Here is a 26737-nt window from a genome sequence, read left to right on the forward strand (position 1 = left end):
TTTGCATTGATGACAAACTCGACTGTGCAAATTAACGTGTTCATTAGCTGCTGTTGGCACTGCCGTCAGGATCTCTATGAATTCATTCACAGCCAAAAACTCATTAAAGCTGCAGTTGTCCTAGTCAATTTCACTTCTAAAGACCGTCACATTTCTTAATAAAAGACTAGCTTATTTTACACCATTGCATGTCTGATTGACTGAGGAGAGAGAGAGAGAGAGAGAGAGAGAGAGAGAGAGAGAGAGAGAGAGACAGAGAGAGAGAGAGAGAGAGAGAGAGAGAGAGAGAGAGAGAGAGAGAGAGAGAGAGAGAGAGAGAGAGAGAGAGAGAGAGAGAGAGAGAGAGAGAGAGAGAGAGAGAGAGAGAGAGAGAGAGAGAGAGAGAGAGAGAGAGAGAGAGAGAGAGAGAGAGAGAGAGAGAGAGAGAGAGAGAGAGTTCGGTACAGTTTTTCTCAACCGCTTCGAAACGGTCTTTACATTCTAAACTGTAAGTGCAAATGTCTCAACTGTTGGCTGGAACATCAGAACTCTACTGCATGTCTGCAAAATGAAATTCCCTCACCCAAAACATTTCCCTCACGCTTCAAAACCCAGTTAATGTGTCAGTAAATGAACCACCGAGATAAAAAGTGTTTTTGTCACTGTGGGAATCACACTGTCAAAATGTTCAGATGTTTCTTCACATTTCTATTTTTTACACTATCTATCTATCTATCTATCTATCTATCTATCTATCTATCTATCTATCTATCTATCTATCTATCTATCTATCTATCTATCGTCTGTCTGTCTAGTCAAAATCTTCAGATGTTTCTTCACCGTGGAAATATTTCTACTTTTTACTCACTCTATCTATCTATCTATCTATCTATCTATCTATCTATCTATCTATCTATCTATCTATCTATCTATCTATCTATCTATCTATCTATCTATCTATCTATCTATCTATCTATCTATCTATCTATCTATCTATCTATCTATCTATCTATCTATCTATCTATCGTTCTGTCTGTCTATCTATCTATCTATCTATCGTTCTGTCTGTCTGTCTGTCTGACTATCTATCTATGATCGTTCTGTCTGTCTATCTATGAGTTGGTTTATGGGTGCTTTAGGGTGTAAGGGAAAGGTCAACAGATGTAATTACCTGCAGGTATCTTAAATGTCAGTACAATGTAAAACCCTGTACATACACACTAAGTGCATTGTATCAAAGGATTCATTTAAAAGTGTGTAGGATATAGTAGTTAAACACACGTAAAGTGGGAACAAACTTTACTTTCTCTTTTACAGAAAAAAATAAAAAATTCAAACCTGATGTGAACAAGAATCGAACTGTTCAGCGATCTGAACTTATTGTATTGAGAGAGAAACAACTGAGCCAATGCGATTGAGAAAAACTGTAATAGCCAAGCAAGTGTGACATGCATTTCAAAGTTTTGGCATGTGGCGTGATGCTTACTGTCAGCTTTTGCATTATGCTTCATATCAAGCTGCTAAACAATTTCACTGATAACAGTCTGCAAAATAATGCCCTCGTTTCATATAAAGGACCATCATCAGTGGGTGTGCTGTTAGAAATTTAGATGGGTGTGTAGTATAAACATTATTGTTAGAAAAATAAAGGGACGGAGACACAAAAGCATCATTTCTCTTTCAAACACAAGCATTATTCAACTGATGTTACCAGGCAACAGGCTATTGCGGCTATCCGAGCCAATGGCAGATGAGTATTCATAAGGGAAATGGTGGACTGTGGGGAAAAAAAAGTGGCACTGCTATTCATATTTTAAGAATGGATTGTTTAGGGCAACAATTACGTCATTTCCCATTTACATCATAGCATGACATCACTGTATGATGCATATTACTGAGAATATCAAAATGTCATATGGATATATTTAATGTTATTGATTTTCCTAAGATATTACTCACCCACAATGATGGTTGTTTGGCAGTCAGAAGACATGTTGGGATGATTTATCAAATACCTTTAAATGAATAATAAAGCCATTTACTGTATAACAAATGCAATTTTTTATAATATCGTCAATAATATCCACAACTTATAGATACCATGACTGTCAACTTAAAAAAGGACAAAAACAATACATAAATGTCATAAAAGTAGCTACCATACGCAGTCCATATGACTCATGTGCAATATTCCAAGTCTTTTTGATGCTTTGTGTGATAAACAGACTAACATTTAAGATGATATTTAGCAATAATGTTGCCCCGCAGAAGCAGACAGGACACTATTAACAGTCACTGAGAAAATTATATTAATTTGAAAATGATTATTTATTTTTGGATATTCATTGTAAACTGAATAAAAAGTAGCAAGATATAAAAACAGATTGAACAGGCAGCATTGGAAGTGTGTCTGCTGGTGTAAATCTTGTCTTAACTGGTGTAAAGTGTGCTGTGAAATGCTGTGATATGAAAGAAAGTGTGCAATGATAGACTCCTGAGGAGAAAGAGAAGAGAATGATCACCTGCTGATTAATTGCAGTCTGAAGATGTTAGTGTGGGGTGGATGTAGTCTTCAAACATCTCTCTCCAGCTTTATAAAACACGCCGCTGTGGAAATGTGTGGTGAAGGGGTTTACTTATTTCTGCAGCGTGTTCATTCAACCTAATATTTAATCAATATCACGCGAGCAACAGTGCTGTTGTTTAGTGAATGCCATTGTTGTTGTTTCTGCCAATGGAAATAGTAAAAAAAAAAAAAAAAAACGCCAAAGGAAGATACGGGAACTGGCGAACACAAACAAGCGGAACGATACCACTTACAGTGAAACGTCATGGCGCTTATGGGCTCTTGGCCAATCAAATTAGAGTACTAAACCTAACTGCTGAATACCTTTTTTACCCGCTGTTTGTGACCCCAAACATTTATAGAGCGATTGTATTAAAATATATACATTTTGATAATATAATATATATTTTTCTGTTTACTCATCTATACCTATACCTTTTGGGGGATATGAAGTACTTTTTTTTTTACCTATTTACTGGAAGATTCCTCAACTACAATGCATATGGTAGGCCTACTGCATATGAAATATTAAATTTTTTATGAGAAAACTCCAAATTTGATGATCAAAATTGTTTCTGGATACTGATCTAGGTGTTAGAGGCAGAATGAACAGAATCTGTTGGTTAGAACAGTTGGTTAAAAGGTGTAATTACCATATACTGTACATCCAGCAGAGAAGTAATTACCATAGAGATCCATCCATTTTTCTATATGTGGCTAAAAATGTGATGTAGGCCTATATTTTGTGAATATATATTTAACATTATAAAACACATTAAATCAGTATTTTGTCAAATATTAAAAAAATTTGTTGTTTGAGGTCTTTTGAAGGGTCTTGTTTTTTACCAGACTTGATTGTAATCACATATTTATTTAAATATATTTTTATTTATTTTTATTCCAAATGTATACAAATTTATTTCATAATAAGAAATCAATTAAAAAAAATTATAAAACCAACAAAAAATCAGATATGAACAGGAGTGAAGAGTGAACACACACCTCTCTCTCTCTCTCTCTCTCTCTCTCTCTCTCTCTCTCTCTCTCTCTCTCTCTCTCTTTGTGTGTGTGTGTGTGTGATCACATTCATTTCACATTGCATTTGTGCTCTAACAGGCCTTCATTTATGTGTGGAAATTTCAAGGTTTATGCTGGAATTTTTTTACCTTTTTTGACAAACATTTTTTTAAACTAAGATGAAGTGAAACATGTTTTTAACTAAAGTCGATTGGAGTCATATTGACCCCAAATACCATAAGAGGGTAAAGAATGAGTGAGTCATTCATTGAATCATTCATTCAACCGAATCATTCAGTGATATTCTTTGAGTGAGTCATTGAATCATTCATTCAACCGAATCATTCAGTGATATTCTTACTGAGTGAGTCATTGAATCATTCATTCTACCGAATCATTCAGTGGTATTCTTTATGAGTGAGTCATTGAATCAATCATTCAACAGAATCATTCAGTGATATTCTTTATGAGTGAGTCACTGAATCATTCGTTCAACCGAATCATTCAGTGTTATTCTTTATGAGTGAGTCATTGAATCATTCATTCAACCGAATCATTCAATGATATTCTTTATGAGTGAGTCACTGAATCATTCATTCAACCGAATCATTCAGTGATATTCTTAATTATTGAGTCGTTGAATCGTTCATTCAACCGAATCATTCAGTGGTATTCTTTATGAGTGAGTCATTGAATCATTCATTCAACCGAATCATTCAGTGATATTCTTTATGAGTGAGTCATTGAATCATTCTTTCAACCGAATCATTCAGTGATATTCTTAATGAGTGAGTCATTGAATCATTCATTCAACCGAATCATTCAGTGATATTCTTTATGAGTGAGTCATTGAATCATTCATTCAACCGAATCATTCAGTGATATTCTTAATGAGTGAGTCATTGAATCATTCATTCAACCGAATCATTCAGTGATATTCTTTATGAGCGCGTGATTACAGCAGTAACTTATCTTACGGTACTTAATATAATAACATTTTCACAAAAAAGTCCTTAATATTTTATTATATAGTTTGAGTTTTATGCATGTATTTATATTTATTTATACATAATTTAGTAAAAAGCTATGCTGTATTGTGTAAACAGTTCAAACCAGCAGTGAAGCTCGTCATTCAGTATGAAAGTTGCAACAGCATTATGCTGAGCTTTATGAAATCATAAATGATCTTTATTTTGCCCAGCAGCAGAATGACTATGGGAAAATATGTTCCGATGAGGAAGAGCTCAGCACCCTCCAAAGGTTTGGGAAGGAAATGCACAGGAAGTTTGGGGCGCTTATATAAGAGCTTGAGATTGAGAAGATGCTCTTCAGCGGCACAACATCTGTAAAAGTGTGTATTGTGTAACAGCGCTGAGAGTCTTTGTGTTTTCTCTCAGGCCTGAGAGCCGTGGGATAGTCTCCAGCTCAGGACTGTGACTCAGAGCATTATATAAACACCAATGTATTCAGCAAACAGCTTCCACCAATGCATCATAAATCAATCAGACTGGAATAATAATCATCAGGACATTTAGAGAGCTCGCGTCCTCCAGAGCTTTCAAGAGCGACAGAAAACAAGCGAATTAAACTGATAACACTGGACAGTTGATATGTAAATGGATGAAAGTGGTATTGCCATACATCACGAGAATGGAAGGTAGATTTAGCATGCACTCACACTTGCTTTAGCATGGGACAGAACAGGTTTATGATGTCTTGATTCTGGTGCAGATATTTAGGCGATATATTAATTTTTCACGTTGTCTTCATGAATAAATGCATCACTCTTGCACTGTTTAAGGCTGACTCAGTTCAGCGGGTTGTAGAATGCATTAAGCGCACTTGTTTTCCAGCAGATGGCAGTATTGCTCTTTGAGTCTGTGGTTCAGAGCATAGACTGTAAAAGGTTCAGAGTCATGGCGGTGTTACTGCTTATTGTACTGTATATACTGTACACTGCATAAAAGTTACATTTTGAACGGAAATATCTTTTGGCAGATCAGATAATGATGCATCAAAAATATGTTAAAATTACTACTGATATTTCCATTAAAATTGAAGGTTGCGTCATTGTGGGATGCGGTCTGCACTATTTGGAAAATATAGTTGGTCATAATCTGGTATTTTATGAGTGCAAACAACTAAAATAACAGATTAAAGCATCATTTGTTTGTTTGTTTGTTTAACAGTATGTATTTTTATTTAAATTTGTATATATTCATTTTTATAAAAATAAAATAAAAATATTATTTATTAACTATTTATTTTTCTCCTAGATATTTTTATTTAATTATGGCTCATTTATTTACTCATATGTATATTATAATATTATGTTATATAATAATAACAACATGATATATAATTATATTAAAATATATATTTGTTTTAGCATTTGTTTTGTTTTTCCTCTTTCTGTTATTAAATATTATTGTAGTTCATTATTTCTTTTCTCACTTGACAATTAGTATCATAACACTAAAAAATGCTGGGTTAAAAATAACCCAAGTTGGGTTGAAAATGGACTAACCCAGCATTTAGGTTGTTTTAACCCAGCGGTTGGGTTAAATGTTTGCTTAAAACAACCCAATCGCCGGGTTAAAACAACCCAATTGCTGGGTTAGTCCATTTTCAACCCAACTTGGGTTATTTTTAACCCAGCATTTTTTAGACTGAATAAATATCTGTACATCCAAATCTAATTTGTAATTTGACGTGATTTTGCAGTGCATAAACAAATCATAAAGTCATCATGTTTTTATAGAATATTGCAGTATTTATTATAGATCATCAGTGCCCATCATTATTTTTTTTAATTCTCTGATGACGAGGGCGGGGCCACCTGTCACTCACACGAGATCCACCAATAGCAAACCACAACCATCCAATCAATTCCCCACAGACAAAATCAAGCAAATACGTTTATATTTGAATTTTTATTTATACATTTTTATTAATATATATATATATATATATATATATATATATATATATATATATATATATATATATATATATATATATATATATATATATATATATATATATATATATAGTTGCAAGAAAAAAACGCTTACAGAATCTGTGAAAATTATTTTTTATTTAGTGCTGTCCTGAATAAGATATTTTACATAAAAAATGTTAAATATAGTCCACAAGCTGAATTTATTCAAATAACCCGTTCAAGAGTTTATGAACCATTGATTCTCAATACTGTGTCGTTCCCTGATGATCCACGGCTGTGTGTGTGTTTTGTGATGGTTGTTCATGAGTCCACTGTTTGTCCTGATCAGTTTAACCGCCAACGTTCTTCAGAAAAATCCTCCAGATCCTGCAGATTCGTCAGTTTTCCTGCATCTTCTGCATATTTGAACCCTCTCCAGCAGGGACTGTATGATTTTGAGATCCATCTTTTCACACTGAGGACAATTGAGGGACTCAAACACAACTACTAAAAAAGGTTCAAACATTCACGGATGAAAACTTTTGAAGAGGTTAAAATGTTTCTTATTTTGTTTAAATATCTTTTTTTTTATTATCATTTAGTACTGCCCTTCAGAAGCAACAGAAGATACTTCCATGTTTCACAATTTAAAGGGACACTTCAGCGCTGGGAAGAAGAATGTGTATTTAAACTGTGTCATTTATGTAGTAGAAATGTGAAATTATTTTTGAATTTGGTGCCTTCTAGACTGAGAAAAGACAGAAAATGTATTTTTGTCTCATGTGGATGAAAGACAACAACTCCCAGAATGCACTTGCTTCGCTGCCCTAAGAGGCCACTCCCAAAGCCACGGCTACTGGTTATCACTTGCCCACCGCGGCTCCACCCCACCGTCGTTTTGATATTCATAGTAATAAAATCATTTCGTTCAGTTAGAGAATGGACACTACAATTAAAAACTGAATGTGTCTTTTCAATAAAGTGTGAAGGAGCTGAAGAAAGTCACAAGACAAACGCAGCAGGAGTCAGATTTCGTTAATCACGAGAGAAGAGCTGAGCAGAGCTGAGGTAAGCACGGCTGTCATTCTCGACGCGTGTCCAGTCTGACGCGTTATCAGATCGCATATGGAAGCTTAACTTTCATAGGAATTCATTGAAAAGTTGAAACACTCACTTTGCTCTGCTCCAGAATGCCTGTGCATCAGGGCCGTGCAGAGAGTTCTTCAGAGGCAGGGGCTCAAATGTAAAAAAGGGGCAATATGTAAATATATATATATATATTAGGGGTGTAACGGTACACAAAACTGACGGTTCGGTACGTATCTCGGTTTTGAAGTCACGTTTTACAAAATTGCGTTTTATTAATTTTTATTCAACAGTGGTTTAATAAAAAAAAAATTGTCTGTCCTTAAATGAATTCAATTATAACTAAAAGTTTCTTAAAGATAATGCTGTAAACTATATAGGGAGCCCTTACATATTGCTATTAAAGAATAACAACAGAGCCCAAACTATTAGCCTAAATTCATTTGCTATTTATTTTTAGATATAATAATCAACACTCATAAGCTTCACATAAAGCAGTTTTTGCATTAATATGTAAATCTAATTATTATTATTTTTTGATTTATTTGTTGAAATATAATCATTTAGTGGCTGTAATTTTCATGCAGGTTTATTTAAACATGCATTAAATAAACAAGACATCACTAAGAGGCTAAGTGGTATATAATGAATATATATAGGCTAATATAACGAATATATAGGCTAATATAGTGCATGTATTCAGTGAAAGAGTTAATCTCTCTAGTGAACTCAACAGCTGTGGACACTGAATGACTTCTGAGGTAAATGTGATTCTACATGACATTGTTTGTTTACAAGCTGTTTTATTGTCTTTCCGCGGTTGAAACACCGATGGAGCGATTACACAACATATGATACGTTTCAGTAAGTTGTAATGTATCCTCAACATACCTTTAGATATATTCATTTCTTTAGGAAGAGATGATCGCGTTCACTCGCGCGCCGCGCGCTGCCTCTTGAAGTTGAACTGATACGCGTCTATCTGTCACGTCACATAATAGAGCTTTAAAACGGCATTTATCGTTTGAATTTCGTGATAAAATGGACTGAATACTTAATATGTTCGTGTGGGAACTCGGATTGAAGTGTGTTCCGCGCTTTAAACAAGCCGACTGTTAACTGTTATAGATTACATTCATAACCGTTCGGTACACGCGCGCACCCTACCGAAAGCCCGAAACGTTAGTTCGTCTGTCCATGTAGTTTTCAACCGATTTATGAATAAGAACAGAAAATTACCGCTCCACTTCACATGCCCAATGGAATTTGAACTTGCTTTGCCAGATTGGTTGGTGTATATACATGACAAACGGGCATTGGTGAATTGTGTAATACTTTAAAATATATAATATATAGATTTGTAATTAAATCAACACATTAGCTCTGATTATGGTTGAAAAAAAATATTGGTTTACATTTTTCCCGTAAGGCCACATACTCTCTGAAAGGACCATATTTGGCTCGAGAGCCGCTTCCGAACAGAGGAAAATCAGCTGTCAATCAAAACGCACGCAACCCATAGCAACGCGTTGTGGCAACGCCTCAACAGAAATTGTCCGACTTTTGAGCCGTTCGTTACTATTGTATACATTGTCATCAATGTCATGTTATAATAATCACATTTATTTAGTTTTATTGACCACGATATTATCATTGATATTTGTCTGAGAGGGGCACTTTTCATTCATTTTGAAAAAGGGCAGGGGCTCGAGCACCCAAAGCCCCCCCCTCTGCACGTGCCTGCTGTGCATTTACATTCTGTGAGTGAGATCCCACCCCATATGGGCGGGTTGATAACATGCGGAACAGCTCCATCTACTGGCTGTAGTCTCTAGCCTCTGGCCAAAAATCCTCAGATGAAGCAAAATTATGATATTTGCGTCATCTGAGGATTTTTTCCAAAAATAAAATGCATAATTCTCTCGTCTCAGCGGGATATGAGGGGGGAAAGTACCATAATTTGAATATACTACCGGGTTTCTACTGATACAAAGCTTAATGCTAAATCACTGAAGTTACCCTTTAAGTACAATTTACCTTGATCTTTAAATTCAATAAGTTTTCATCCCGGCTCTTACAGTTTTTCTCAGTCGCTTTGGTACATTTCTCAGATCAGAATTGAAATTCTCAAAGCTACCTGTTCAATCTTCACATCATCGTGTCACTCATTTCTTTGAACAAGTTGCAAATGCTTGTGTACATCCATGCAAACGATTATGCACAATTCTCTGCTTTTTTATACATTATCAGTTGCTTATGTCATGTTGATCAAAATGTATTATAATGGGTCTCTGTTGAATAGTCTCACCCCCCACAACATTTAGGCATTAGTTCATAGCATAAGTCTTTACATGCAAAATGTTGTCATAATATGTCAAGGATATTTCTATACATTTCCATTAGACGTTCACATTTCTACTTTTGTTTTTCTGGGGGGTTTTTTCTCTTTGTGCTATGCAGTGCTGTCTTTTCCTTTCTGTATCGCAATGACACGGTCTGTAAACAAATTACAGTACAAACAGTAAAAGCGTAAATGTGAATCTTGTCCAGTCTCTTGCAATCAAATTCCCACATACACTAAGGTGTAACCTACAATTTACAATAATTGTCATCCAAACTTTAGCCATATTTACATCAGAACATCCCTCTAGAGTACAGTTATATTGACAACATGTCTTATTCATACACAATGACACAAGGCCTTGTCATTCTGATGGCACTGACATGTTCACTGACACAGATATTTACTTTTGAGAGATGAACTAAGGATTTTGAGCAAGAGACTGGCTTTTGCAGGTAATCCATGGTGTTGGGCTATTTGTACGAATTGTTTTGAGAAATGCACTTACTGTTTTGCAAATGTCGAGGATGATTCGAGAAATGTACCAAAGCGACTGAGAAAAACTAATGCATCGTGTTTCCTTTTGGAGCATCTGTGAATGTTTCAACCTTGTTTAATAGTTATGTTGGATTTTTCTGAAGAACGTGGGGCGGTAAAAACTGATCAGGACAAACAGTGGACTCGTGAACATCCATCACAAAACACACACACAGCCGTGGATCACCAGGGAACGACGAGAATCAATGGTTCATAAACTTTGAATGGGTCATTTTGAATAAATTCAGCTATTTTTTTGTCTTGTGGACTATATGTAAAAAAAAATGTATGTAAAATATCTTATTCGGGACAGTAAAAATAACATGATGCAAAAATAACAAATGCATTTTGTATATGATCCCTCTTATTTAGTTGAAATTATTCACATTTTGCCCATTTTCACAGATTCTGCAAGCGGTTCACATACTTTTTCTTTCAACTGTGTGTGTATATATATATACTTATACATATATGTGTATTTTTCTCCTAGACATGTTTATTTACTTATGGCTCATTTGTTTATTTTTTTGTTTTTCCTCTTTCAAATGAATGAAGTTTCTAATATTAAATATTATTGTAGTTCATTCTTTCTTCTCTCACTTGACCGATTTGTTTCCGATGGTTTCAAGCTTAAAAATCAGCATCATTTTAAAGATCTGTACATCCAAATATAATTTGTAATTTGACATGTGATTTTTGCGGAGCATTAGAACACTTTGGTTTTTATGGAATATTGCAGTATTTAATAGATGAGTTATCTATGCAAATCATTACTTTCTTATTATTTAATCTTTAATCGGAAATACTTCCTCTCCCTCTTGCAGTGACATCTCTTCTCTGATGACGAGGGCGGGGCCACCTGTCACTCACATGAGGTCAGCCAATAGCAGACCACAACCATCAATTCCCCACAGACAAACACAAGCCCCGCCCTACATTTGTTCTTGTTCGAGAAGCCGTTTCACTCAGACATAGGGAAGAAAAGACTATCGCAACTTCAGTTTCATGCTGACTTTAACAAAAGCAGCAGATCAAGCATGTGTTGAAGAGCCACTGCGTTTTAATCCCAAGGATTACAAAGGCAGCCTCAATCCCCTGAAGCTCCTGCTCCTCCAAACATGTTGTTTTCTGCCGCTCGTCCTTCAGTAAATGAGCCTACAGTGATCGGGGTTTGTGCTCTGGAATGACACTGACCCACTTTCCTTTGTGTGTCAATATTATGCTCCACAAGTAGTCTTTGTTTCTCAATAATCCCTCATTCTTTCCTGCACGTCTCCATCGCTCACTGAAACACACTCATCACATGCTGCAGGAGGAGCACTGGACCGTTAGGAAAGTGCTTTAGCTTGAAGCGCTGAAGCATGTCTCACACTACTGGGAGGATTGCGGTCGATATTGCGAGATGAGATTAAATGAGATCCGTATTAGCAGATTGCATCGCTGGGAATCATGTTTTCCCGACAGTACAGATGTGCTGCTGCTGCTGCTGCTGCTGTTGGGGAATGTTTTTAGTAATCTGAATGTTTGTAATCTGGTGTTTATATGAAACCCCACTCTATAATAACGAGGTCAAACCCTTTCAAAACACAAAGAGTGTGTGTGCAGCTGTCATGGTAATCACATTCCTGTCATTTAGCCTGTTTGTGTACAGTGGTCAAACTAAGTTTGAAACTATTTGAACTCAAATATAATCCTGCAATAATCAAATATCTAAATAAACAAATAATACACAAAAAAGAAGAACTAGATTCATTGATATTCTTTCAAGAGACCTAAAAGATAATTAGCTTCTAATTTCAAGTGTATATGAATTACTGCTTAATATTGTCATATTCCACCAAAAAAGCAAACAAATAAACAAACTTTTATTTTTGAGCTTGTTTGTAATATCAATCATTTCAATAATAATTTGTATTATTCTCATTACTGTAATAAAATCATAAGACATCCTTTGCATACAAAATATAAAAAAATCAAGTATAAATTAAAGGCAGTACAACAGATATTACCTATATATATATATATTAGTGTGAATCGATAAAATATCATGATTAATTGCAATTAAAAAACATTGGAGTTTTTAATATTTTGATATTGTAATGATTTCAGTTACTCTCCAATTTAATGTAGCAAAGATTTAAAGACAGTATTTTAAATATGTGTTGTAATGGCATCTTTTTATGAATGAAGGCTAGTATAACTGATACTAATGTCTCTACATTAACGTATAACTGAGTATAACTACCAATTTCAACATTTATTAGGCTTTAAAAAAGAACAACTTTTAATTTAATTGAACTAAATCTTTACATAAACCCATTATAAGAGATGTTACCCGTGGCCTTCCCTGTTAGACATAGTCTACACAGAAACTGAATAAAGTTATCAACACCTTTCTTAACTGAATACAAAATAACTTAAATATAGATTAATCATCATAAAGCAACAGTTTTTTCTATTCCTGTTGTTCTTTGATGAACATGACAGACATTATCAGTGCTACTGTCACTTTAAGACCGGCCACTGCCGCGGTCACGTGCATCGCATTTTCTCACAAGTTCATTTAAGACGTTATTTAACTCATTAAAGACGTTATTTAACTAATTTAGGACGTTATTTAACTAATTTAAGACGTTATTTAACTCATTTAAGACTCCTAATATGAGAATACTCGACAAAACTGGCATTTTGGCTAAATTCTTTGTTGTTGTTATTTGGTTCAAGAGCGATCGAGAACTTGATGTGTGCACGAGACTGGCGCGCGCGTATCAGGGTGTCCCTCGATTAGCTCCCTAGCTTCCTCCCTGATCAGTGCCCTGAGTACTGAACTAGGGAGCGGATTGAGACGCGCACACACACAGAGACAGGACATTGACATACAGCGCGTTCTCTTGTGTCTTGTCGCGTTGGGCAAAAATGGATATAAAAACGGTCGCTGCGTTAATTGCGTTAAATATTTTTAATGTGTTAAACTGGAAAAAAATAATCGCCCACATTAATGCGTTAATTTGCCCAGCACTAAATACGATTAAAATGTATATAGGCTAGGCTAGATGTGATGTCAAAATCTAAAAATATAAAGAAGTTAAAACGATTAATATATGCTCCTCCTTGAACATTTTCTCAGAAAGTGAAAGTATTTAGTGGTGCTTACATGCAGAATATATTCTATTATCTTAACATTTAATTATAATACAAATGTAATTATATGTATAATATATATTATATGTAAACTGATGATTATGTACCCTCTCTCCTTTCTTTTATTTGATGTTATTTGTTTCTTGTTCTTTTATGTTGAGGCATGTGAAATGTGCTTTGTTATGAAATGAGATAGGACTTTGTACATGCTTTTTGTTGAAAATAAAGCATTATAAATATTGGAAAAAAAACACAACTAATATATATACACTAAAAATAGCCATGACATTACAGTGAAATAAATGCATGCTAGGTAATTTTCTTACGAATGGCTGTTAACAGCAAAATGAGGCTGACATCACAGTAATTTACTGCTCTGTTTTACTGTGAATTCACATTAAAGTTGCATTTGACCATTCCACTGTAAGAAATTATATTGTTTAGTACTGTAATTGTTTTGAAGTCACCACAATGGTGATCAGTGTTCGGTTTGCTTGCGATCTTGATCCTTATTTATTCAAATGTCTGATCTAGCCAAGTCAGACAAATGAAAACATCTGTTAAAACAATCACAAGCTAGAACACAAAATAAGCTAATAAGCTAAAACTATACTATTATTAGCATTTTTTCAGCATAACGATTGACCAATATCCTATTTCAAATTCATAATTGATGGTGATGAATATTTCACAATAGTAAAGCAGCTGCTGAGATTTAGCTTTGATTATCAAGATTATTTTATCATCCTTCACTTAATGATTCACAGACATCAATACATTACATATAAAACACAACAATGGTGACACTCAACATTACAAAATAAACAACACAAACTGTTAAAAGTGACCCAAAAATAAGTTCAGCCGCACAGATAACACCAACAAGAATCAACAAACTCCCCAGCATAATCTATTCATGCCACATTGCATGCTGGGTACCATATGCACTACATAAATACAGTATATTGTCCAAATGTCCAAGAGTGCAGAAACAAGAGAAGTCCTGTGGAATAACTGTGAAAGTCATGCAATTATTAACCTGGAGTAATTTCATACACAAAAATGTACTAAGTGTGTGTGTGTGTGTATTCTAAGAAAGGTCATTAACCATCCAGAACATACTGTATTCCCCAACACACCATCAGCAGCAGCAGTAGCAACATTCATAAGTCTTTCACCCAGTTCTTCTATAGCATATGGCGTTATCACAATCGACCAATGGGCGACTACGAGGAGCAGGTTGATTAGCTGACGTCACGGACGCAGAGAGCGCGCGCGGGGTTGGGAGGAGGCTCGCGCGCGAGAGCAATCCGTGTATTTGTGTGTCGTATAGGCCAGGGATGTGAGCGAGGGGCGACGATAATGGGGAATAACCGGGACCCCGGTGCTCTGGAGTGGACACAGCGACTGGACGGTGACCATAAAGGGGGTTAACGTGAAGACCAGCCATCTCTAGAGTGTTTCAAACAGATCCGCGGGGCTTGATGGATTTTATTGGGATAAACGATCAATTGATTGTCACTGGAGACGTTGAGGCAAGACACCAGATAAAGCTCGTTTAACCACGCCGGATACGATTTACCCATTTCCATGGCGTTCTCATCGACCCGGAGCCAAACAGGTCACCCGGACCCAGGACTAAAGCGGGTTCACCGGGTCTAAAGCGCTCGATCTGTCGTGTTTCCGGCGATGTCCGCGTCCTGCCTCGATCTGCGCAGCGCGATTTCAGCACCACCGCAGCTGGACAGCGACCGCATGGAACGAGCGCTCGATCCCAGCCGTCAAAGCTCGCCAGACACCGCCGGGGAATATCAGACCCTCACGCTGCTACACACCGCGCCCGGGGGGCTCGGCATGGCTTTGGAGGAGGAGCTGGCCATGCTCACCGGGGAACGGGAGGAGGATCTGGAGGTAGCCGCCTCAGAGACACCTGTGAGCGGACAGGACTCCGATCTACTGTCGCTCTTCCGGCAGAAAGAGAAGGACTTGGTCCTCGCTGCTAAACTGGGCAAAGCTCTACTTGAAAGAAACCAAGACCTCACAAAGCAATATGACAAAATAACCAAGGATTTAAACGACAAACTGGAGGTGAGCAGCTCTAAATCCCCTCTCGAGTCTATGCCCAACAGTTTGCATTAACAAAAAAATGTCTTGAACTTAAGTCAGGTTGACATGACATAAGTTCTGCCGCTAAGTTGTTAAGTTTTCCGGGTTATGGTAACACTTTATTTTATAGTGTCCTTGTTACACATGTGTTACATGTACTTACTATAACAGTGAATTAGGCATAATTACATGCAACTAACCCTCAACCAAACCCTATAGTACTAAAAAAAAAAGCAATTGGGTTGTTTTAACCCAGCGATTGGGTTGTTTTCAGCAAACATTTAACCCAACCGCTGGGTTAAAACAACCCATTCACTGGGTTAAAACAACCCAATTGCTGGGTTAGTCCATTTTCAACCCAACTTGGGTTGTTTTTAACCCAGCATTTTTTAGAGTGTAAGTACATGTAGTTACTAAATATTACTCAGTACTATAATTACACTGTAACAATGATACCTTAAAGGCTTAAAAGTGTAACCTACTTTATTTTAAGGTGTCTTTGTTACACTGTAATTATAAGTACTGAGTAATTTAAATATGTAGTGTTGGGATTAGAGTTTGGTTTGGGGATAGTTGCATGTCATTATGCATAATTTATATGTCTTGAACTTAAGTTAGGTTGACATGCCATAAGTTCTGCCACTAAGTTGTTAAGTTTTCCGGGTTCTGGTAACACTTTATTTTACAGTGTCCTTGTTACATATGTTACATATTCTTACCATAACAGTAAATTATGCATAATTACACGCAACTAACCCTCAACCAAACAAGTACATGTAGTTACTAAATATTACTATGATTACACTTTAACAATGACACATTAAAGGCTTAAAATAAAGTGTAACCCACTTTATTTTAAGGTGTCTTTGTTACGCTGTAATTATAAGTACTGAGTTATATAAATATGTAGTGTTGGGATTAGGGTTTAGGGATATTTGCATGTAATTATGCATAATTTATATGTCTTGAACTAAGTTTTTTAATTTTCTTTATTTGGTGACACTGTATTTTAAGGTGTCATTGTCACAGTGTAATTATAGTACTGAGTAATACGAATTAACTACATGTTCTTTCTATAGGGTTTGGTTGAGGGTTAGTTGCATGTAATTATGCATAATTTACTGTTATTGTACATGTAACATGTAAAAAGGACACAGTAAAATAAAGTGTTACTTAGTTCTGTGACTGATTTCATATGCATGTGTTGATTATATTATGCCATCCGTTTGCTTTTTGAATTATCAATCAGGATGCATCATAATATTAAGAGCATGATGGAGTAAATCATGTCAATGACTTGAACACGTTTAGTCTCACACTGTGCTAGTGTGTAACGTTATTCCTCATGCTGAACCAGGGGCGATTCTAGGAATTTTATTTTAGGGGGGCTCAGCCCCCAGTGAGGGTATGAAAAAAAAAGGTAACACTTTTGTTTAGGGTCCAATTCTCACTATTAACTAGTAGCTTATTAGTATGCATATTAGGATATTGGCTGTTTATTATTACTTACACTCTGATAAGTGCTGTTAAAAATAACCCAAGTTGGGTTGAAAATGGACTAACCCAGCAATTGGGTTGTTTTAAGCAAACATTTAACCCAACCGCTAGGTTAAAACAACCCAAATGCTGGGTTAGTCCATTTTCAACCCAACTTGGGTTATTGTTAACGCAGCATGTTTTAGTGTGTATAAAGCAAATATTAATGCCTTATTCTGCATGACCATATTGTACATCCCTTAATCATACAATATAGGCAGGTTTATAATCACTGAGATCCCAAATGTGAGGTAGTTTGAAAATTTTGATTTCCATGATCTACATCTGTGCATTTTAAGATACTCTGAACGCCAAAAAATTAGATAACAATAACTTGAAAACATGTCAGTGGGCAGATATGACTGATTACGTTTTTCCATTTTTGTCAGTGAAGACAGTAAACACATGTTTAACTGATAATTATATGTTTTATAAATCATTTTCGAAGAGAGGTTAATTTACTGAAGGCTACCAGGAAAGCTAGGTAACTGAATTTATTAAATTCATTCACAATATGCACACATTCATTACTAATCTTATGCCCAATACAGGCTGAAAAAAGCGGAACTTTTTTATTTACTGAGAGCTACACATGGAATTATGTTAATTTACAATATGCACACATTCATTAGTCTTATGCCTAATCTGAAGAAAACGGCTTTGTTAATAGTAGGCCTATTTCAATTCAAAATGGCGAAATTAGACAAATGTTTATATTTTGCCTGATTATTTGTGTCATTTTTTAAACATTTCTGACGCAGAGAAGCAGCTGTCAAATATGAAATGTTTAGTTTAGCTACACTCTAATAAATGCTGGGTTAAAAACAACCCAAGTTGCGTTGAAAATGGACTAACCCAGCGATTGGGTTGTTTTAACCCAGCGGTTAAATTTTTGCTTAAAACAACCCAATTGCTGGGTTAAAACAAACCAATCGCTGGGTTAATTCAACCCAACTTGGGTTATTTTTAACCCAACACTTTTTAGAGTGTACATATCTTGCACTTGACGTCGAGTCCTGCTGCTAAAATTCGTGCTCAGCCACAGGAACTTCTGTGCGTACATAAAGCCCGCCTACTCTGATTTGATTGGTTTTCTCAAATATGTTGACATTGACGAGTGGTGACAGACCAATGAGGCTCAGATCAATGCACACACCTCTGCTTCTGACGTGCGCTCTGCTCGACGCCGCTGCGGATTGAAGAACGCGCTGATTAAAAGACGTGACGAAGCCGCAGCCTCCCGCCAGTTTCATGTTATAAAGGTTAATCACACATAAAAAGAACCTAGTGACGCCCATGTGCTGAACTCCAACTCCACCTTGCACAAATATATGCATAAATCAATCTTAAATGCAAATGTTTTTAAAGACTCATGTTATGTTATTATTATCTCTTTTGTACAGTCCTGAAAATGATAATTAAGGGCTGAACGATTAATCGCATTTGCGGTAATATCGCAATTTCTTTTACCGTAAAGGCTGCGATTACACTCGGGTCACGTGACACGCGAGAGTACAGCAGTCAGCTCTGAGGAAGCATCAACTTGGCAAGCTACTCAACAGAACAGTTTATGTTTAATCCATCTGATATTTTGTTGGTCATGCAATAGGGGTGGGAGAAAAGATTCTCTAGCGATTCTGAGCTGAGTTTTTAACCGCAGGAGCGCGATGGCGCTGCGGAAACACCCGTATTCTGATTAGGGTTGAGTACCGAACTCAGTACTTTTAGGGGCACCGACCGAATTACATCGGTACTACCGAGTACCGGTTCACATTAAATCAAACGGTACCAAATTCCGGTACCTGAGAACGCATATTGTGATATACTGTAGACTAGTGTCTGAGAATATTAAACCGCAAAAAGACCATTTAAATACGATTCATGCGTGTCTCTGTGCGAATGAATGCGTAGATGCGCGGTTTACAGTCTATGGGTTTACCTCGCACACACACACACACACACACACACACACATGTTGGGTTTTCATGTTTTATGGGGACTTTCCATAGGCGTAATGGTTTTTATACCGTACATACCGTATATTCTATCCCCCTACACTGCCTCTGCCCCTAAACCTACCCATCACACACACACACACACACACACACACACACACACACACACACACACACACACACACACACACACACACACACACACACACACACGTTGGGTTTTCATGTTTTATGGGGACTTTCCATAGGCGTAATGGTTTTTATACCGTACATACCGTATATTCTATCCCCCTACACTGCCTCTGCCCCTAAACCTACCCATCACACACACACACACACACACACATGTTGGGTTTTCATGTTTTATGGGGACTTTCCATAGGCGTAATGGTTTTTATACCGTACATACCGTATATTCTATCCCCCTACACTGCCTCTGCCCCTAAACCTACCCATCACACACACACACACACACACACACATGTTGGGTTTTCATGTTTTATGGGGACTTTCCATAGGCGTAATGGTTTTTATACCGTACATACCGTATATTCTATCCCCCTACACTGCCTCTGCCCCTAAACCTACCCATCACACACACACACACACACACACACACACACACACACACACACACACACACACACACACACACATGTTGGGTTTTCATGTTTTATGGGGACTTTCCATAGGCGTAATGGTTTTTATACCGTACATACCGTATATTCTATCCCCCTACACTGCCCCTGCCCCTAAACCTACCCATCACAGGAGACATTCTGCATTTTTACATTTTCAAAAAACATCACATAGTCTGATTTATAAGATGTTTTCTTCATGGGGACCTAAAAATGTCCCCTCAAGGATGAGGATTTCGGATATTGCCATCTTTGTGGGGACATTTTGTCCCCATAACGTAGGGATTACCAGTCCACACAGACACACACACACACACTCAGGATCGTGTGTGACTGTCGCATGTTTCCATCTCTGCCTCTCATATGAGGACATGAAGGTATGAACGTCATCTCCAGAGCCACTGAGTCACTTCATGAGCATTTTACCGTTTCAATTGAGAAAAACTACCATCATGTCATAAACACACAGAAAAAATCACACTCAAAATCACAGCAACCCGTCAAAATAAAAGCTCGGGTAACTTGACAAATAAATAACTCTTGTACAGTAGAATTTAGATACGTCTCAATGTAATAATAATACTAACACTAATGTAATAATAATAAATTATCAAAACTTTATTTTTTTTAAAGTTTTTTTTATATACTAAAATTTTTCTTCATGTTTTAATTTTAACCATATAAAGCTCAGTGGTGCAGCACTTTTACTTTAAAAAATGTTTTTAAATTAAAAGATAAATTTAATTAATGTCTTACGTCTTCATTTGATTACCAGAAAATACATAACACATAATTTGTGGGAAATCTTTTCATAGAAATTAAATTAAAAAAATAATTAAAAAAAATATGGTTGTTTTTATGAATTAAATTAAGTTGCCTACTATTTACTAGTAAATATTACAGCATACAAACATCACAGACAATGGCAGACAGAGACCATAGCAGCTCTGGCATAATGTCAATAACACTTTTATAAATGACTTACAGGTCCTTTACAGTTATCTATGTAAACATCCCAAAAGTACCGAAAAAAGGTACTGTCACCGGTTAAAATTTGAACCGTACCCAACCCTAATTCTGATGGCGATGGCTTCCTCACACACACTTGAACCTTCCGTGAGATAATCCTTCATAAAGCTCGGAAAGGTTGAAGCGAATTACAATGACATTCGCGGGCTTCATTGCACAGGACATGCGCTGTGAGTGTGAGAAACGGGACTTAGCGTGGCTTAATGTACTAAGGCGGTGTTATTAAGAGTCCAAACTCAGTAAACATAATACTAATAACGTATATGTACAAAAAATCAGATAAGCACAGAATATGAACGCAACGCGTTTAACACGTTAATCGCTTTTTAACTAAATAGAAAATGGAAAACGCTTAACGTGGCTCGATACACCTATGAAAATGTGTTTTTTGTACATAGTATACTTCATTAGTATTATATTTCCTGAGTTTGGTCGATTAATAACACTGTCTTAGTAGGCTACATTAAGCCACGTTAAGCGTTTTTTTTTACAATGGTTTTCTATTGGAGGAAAACGCTAAAAGTGTAATTAAATGCCTTGCGTTCATATTCTGTGCTCATCTGATTTTTTGTACATAGTATACTTCATTAGTATTATGTTTACTGAGTTTGGTCTCTTAATAACACTGTCTTAGTACACTAAGTCACGTTAAACTTTTTTCACGTTAAGCGTTTTAAGAATGTCCCTGAGAAACGCGTGCTTGATGTTATGCGTGTAGTGCCCCTCGCCCGCCGTTATTTTGCTTACAAACGCTGTACGAAGCCATCGTTTATGTCGTTTGCAATGCAGTCAGTTTATACAGTAAATAACATGAAACTCACTGAAAGAAGGCTGCTTCCAATTTCAAATAGGCTACTGTGATATCAACATGCTTTTATGACACGAAATTAATGTAAAAACAGACAGTTATGTCAAGACTTAACGGATGAAATAGACAGGACGAATCACATCTTATAATTCAAAAGAGATCCATAGCCTACATTAGTGTGAATGTAGCTTATTAGAAATCTCCCACGGTCTATGGTGTCATCACAATAATCAAACGAATCAAAATGGAGCACGTTCAGACAGCCAGGCTACTCTAACATACTGAACGCACTCTTTGTTTATTGCTTATAATATATGTTTTTGTTCCTCTTTATTATTTACTAGCTTTTATGTTTTGAAGCTACGTTAGATTAAAATTCTTACCATGTTTTGATATTTTTTTTAATGTGTAATTATTTTAAAAAGTACTTATAATTACATATGTAATTAAATAATATATATTTTTAAAAAGCTTTATTAATAAAATAAATAATAATAAAAAAAAGATCAAGAGTAGTTTTGGATTGTGACTCCCAGAATCAGAATCAGAATCGGATCGGCTCTTGAGGTGCCTTATTGTTGAATAACACAGAAGATAAAAATCTTTAAAAAAAATTGCATATTAAATCGCAATCGCATTAGATTATTTTCCAAAATCGTTCAGCCTTAAAGGCATGCCTATTAAAGGAACACGCCACTTTTTTTGAAAATAGGCTCATTTTCCAACTCCCCTAGAGTTAAACAGTTGAGTTTTACCGTTTTCAATTCCTTTCGGGTCTGGCGGTAGCACTTTAAGCATAGCTTAGCATAGATCATTGAATCTGATTAGACCGTTAGCATCTCACTCAACAATGACCAAAGACTTTCAATATTTTTCCTATTTAAAACTTGACTCTTCTGTAGTTACATCGTGTACTAAGACCGACGGAAAATGAAAAGTTGTGATTTTCTAGACCGATATGGCTAGGAACTATACTCTCATTCCTGCGTAATAATCAAGGAACTTTGCTGCCGTACCATGAGTGCAGCGGCACAATGATATTACGCAGCGCCTGAAAGTAGTCCCCAGCTTGGCTGCTCTGAACATAGATATCAAAACACCGATTGATTCAATCAAGTAAGTGCGTGTTTGCTCAAAGCATTTTGGACCAGATGACTATTTGGAAAACATGGACAGTTACCTACGACTAAAGGATATGGCCATCCTAACAATATTCAGAGGACAGACAGGACCAAGTGTATCATCATTCATGGCTGTACGTATAACATTATTATTTTTAGTTAGCTTGAACGACCAGATTGAAAAAGAACTGCTGTTGTCTTTAGCTACCTGTGAAATGCAATCACTGAGTGTGGTTTGCTCAACCATTTGGTTTATCGGGTATATAACGTTAGTAGATTTGTTTCTGGTGAGGTATAGTTTAATTCAAATAAACTTGTGGAATTGTCGGTATTGTTTATCTACAGTTTCTATGGTACAAAATACAAGTGATGTTACATTCTGCGCCAAGGATTCGGAGCGTGCGCAGGGTTTTTTCCTGCATTGAAAATTACGAAAATAAATTTTTGTCCTGCCAAAGCCTTATTTGATCAGTTATTGTGATTTATGAGTGATGTAGATGACTGCTGCGCTTGTGATAGGGCGGAGAGAGTGACAGAGAGAACGTGCGCACTCTCTGTCTTCAAAATAAGCCCTTTTCTCATATTTCACATTTTACGTTAATCAAAATCAAAAGGTCGGAAGACCGAATCCATGTTGCACGTGGCGCATTGGGACAATTTTTTCCTTGAATTACCGCTGGGTGTGAATTGCGCTCAAAAAACGCTTTTCTCTGACTCACCAGTTCAAATCTGCTCTCCTCCTCCTTTCTGCCCCAGTCTGTTCAGCCATACTTTCTTGCCTTTCACATTCCAAAAGCTCATCTTCAGTGTATTCCGGTTCAAATAGATATGGTTCAAGATCTGCACCAAAGTAAATATCTTCTGAATCGTCTCTCACAAATGTCTCCATGGTTACAAGGCACGCTCTCTGTGTAAGCAGGTTGTCACGTTGGTTATGTTGACGGAAGTTAGACTATTTTCAGGCACTGTGTAATATCATTGCGCCGCTGCACTCATGGTACGGCAGCAAAGTTCCTTGATTATTACGCAGGAATGAGAGTATAGTTCCTAGCCATATTGGCCTAGAAAATCACAACTTTTCATTTTCGGTCGGCCTTAGTACACGATGTAACTACAGAAGAGTCAAGTTTTAAATAGGAAAAATATCGATACTCTTTGGTCATTGTTGAGCGAGATGCTAACGGTCTAATCAGATTCAATGATCTATGCTAAGCTATGCTAAAAGTGCTACCACCAGACCCGGAGATCGGCTGAATGGATTCGAAAACGGTAAAACTCAACTGTTTAACTCTAGGGGAGTTGGAAAATGAGCCTATTTTCAAAAATAGTGGAGTGTTCCTTTAAGGTTGGTCGGCATCATGGAAACACTAACGGCATCCATACAGGCTCAAGACGGCATCTGAGAAGTGTTTACTGTGTGACGACGTTGACCGAGTTGAACCTCGTTCAGATCTATATGGGCTTTGATGGTGTTTTCAGCGATGCTGCAAGCAAAGCTAATGTGCTTTGGCTCCCTTCAGCCGTCCAAGGGCCAGACGCTCGACAGATTCCGGGCAGTTCTCCATGCCTTTGTCTCCTGCCCAGTTCACATCTTTGACTTAAACCACTCGTCTTAATCTACATCCTACAGTAGCTCAATGCTATACTCGTGTTTTCCTTCATTTGAGGAATCCATATTTGTTCATATTAACAGCCTCTTACCAAAGCAAGTAATCAGCATTGAAATGACTTCTAACGGTTAATTGGTTTGATAGCCTTCACAGTGGATTTCACAGGCCTTAATCAGTGGCAGATTTCATTTTCTGCAATTACAGCGAGTGCTCTCAGAGACTGAACCCGCCTGACCCTCCATGACAGGAGAACTTCAACTCTCAAGCCGTGAAGTCCACATGTCCAACTAGCAGAACTGCTTTTTCTGGCCCAATTAGACTGGACCAACATGTAAGCCGACCACTGATGTTCATTTAGGGGCGGGGTTATTTCAATTATTATCACAATAGCAGTTAGAACTAATACTGCTGTGTGTAATACACAGATAAATATAAGTTTAATTAGATTTTCTCTGTCCAAAAGTATCAAGAATATTTCACAAATATACAAAAGGTTTGGGGTTGGTAAGATATTTTAATGTTTAGTCTCTTCTGCTCACCAAGGCTGCATTTATTGAATAAAAAATACAGTAAAAACAGCAATATTGTGAAATATTACAATTTTAAATAACTGTTTTCTACGAGAATATATTGTAAAATGTAATTTATTCCTGTGATCAAAGCTGAATTTTCAGCATCATAACTCAGTTACACATGATCCTTCAGAAATCATCCGAATATGAGGATTTGCTGCTCAAGAAACATTTACGATTATTATTAATGTTGAAAAAAGTTGTGCTGCTTTGTGCATTTTAATAGGATTTTTATTTGAAATGGAAATATTTTGTAACATTATACATGTCTTTACTGTCACTTTTGATGGATTTAATATAGGGCAGCAACTAACGATTATTTTGATAATCGATTAGTTGGTCGATTATTTTTCCGATTAATCGGATAAAAAGCCATTTTTTTATTTTATTGGCAAAACACACTATTCCACATCCTGCCCAATGCCGTCCTTCAAACAAACATGTCAGCTGAGTGCTATGAACACATACATAGTGAATATATCTACCATTACATAAATTAACCATGGTTTTACAATGAACAAAACAAACAATAATGATAATAAATAAATAAATAACAGGGTAATTTTTGTTATTCAATGGTAACCACAAATTAACCATAGTTTTGCTTCAAATCCATAGTTTAACTATTTGGTATTTGTGTGGTTATACAAATGGTTATCAATAGCATAATTTTCGTAAGGGTATGTTTGTGCTATACATGTGCAAAAAAGTTAATAAGCAAATCCCTACATTAAAATTAGATTAAAGAAGAAAAAAAAGAAGAAAAACACAAACTCAGTGTTACCACATAAGAGGAAGGTTCTGCAAGGACACACACACTCTATGGATACAGTACCTGTTACTGTCATTTCTTTATCCTGTAGAAAATTCTTACATTTATATTCAATTACACTGCTATCATTTTACAGTTCCTACTCTCATAAAATACTTTATATGTTGACTTTTAAAACTAAATTTAGCGCCTAAAGCAGATATTGCAGCTGAATCAATGTTTTTGCGCTGAATATTAATCGTCTCCCTCTCCTTCAGTCTCTTTGACGCGCATGCGCGTGCCCACCGCGCCGGAGCTCGTTCAGTGAAGTTGGACCAGGACGCGCTTTCATGCAAAATGGAAATACTCACGTGAATTAGTAACATTTACAGATGAGGATATAACTGCTGTTCTCTATATAGATCAGTGGATATAACCTGTAAAATGAACGTTTTGCACTGAGGACGCAGACGCGCGCACACACACACACACACACACACACACACACACACAAACTGTCAAAGAGCGTGACAGGGTTTGTTAAACGCTAATGCATACGCTTGAAGCTTAAAATAAACAATTCTCATGTTTTGGACACTTGGATCACGTACCTCTGTTTCCACTCCACTATTTCTAGATGCACATTTTGTCCATAAAAATGTGTTATTCAGTGCTGTAATTTGGCGACTAATGGAAGCTTTGCGTACAGAGAGCAGACCCGACGAATCGATAATGAGAATCGTTATCGATTATTTTCATTATCGATTAGTTGTTACATCCTTTCTGAATAAAAGTACTAATTTCTTAAATAAATAAAAAAATCATACTGACCCTAAACTTGTGAATGTTAGTGTAACTCATAAAAAGGAGAAACATGCAGTTGTATTGCTTTACTAGTTCATTTGCTGGTAAGAGTCTATATCTTTCAAAGATTTGAACTGACATGGCAAACTTTGGCAATTCCAGTGATAAGTTCATCCTCAAATTTAAAAAGCATTTCATT

The 26737-nt window shown here is 36.4% G+C and overlaps 2 protein-coding genes across 3 annotated transcripts in view; one reads left to right on the forward strand and one right to left on the reverse strand.

Moving 5' to 3' along the window:
- Positions 1-26737, reverse strand: part of rab35b (RAB35, member RAS oncogene family b) — a 761740-nt gene that overhangs the window by 636742 nt on the left and 98261 nt on the right. The gene's annotated exons all lie outside the window — the stretch shown is intronic.
- The window catches only part of bicdl1 (BICD family like cargo adaptor 1), a 68148-nt gene continuing 56327 nt past the window's right edge, over positions 14917-26737 (forward strand). The window contains exon 1 of one of the 2 annotated variants that reach the window (XM_079826485.1): positions 14917-15696. In XM_079826485.1, the coding sequence (XP_079682611.1) occupies positions 15298-15696 (399 nt within the window). In that variant the 5' untranslated portion in view covers positions 14917-15297. The remainder of the gene's footprint in view (positions 15697-26737) is intronic. The other variant, XM_079826484.1, reaches the window with a different exon arrangement.

Source organism: Gobio gobio, assembly GCF_949357685.1.
Source record: "Gobio gobio genome assembly, chromosome: 10".
NCBI classification, from domain to species: domain Eukaryota; kingdom Metazoa; phylum Chordata; class Actinopteri; order Cypriniformes; family Gobionidae; genus Gobio; species Gobio gobio.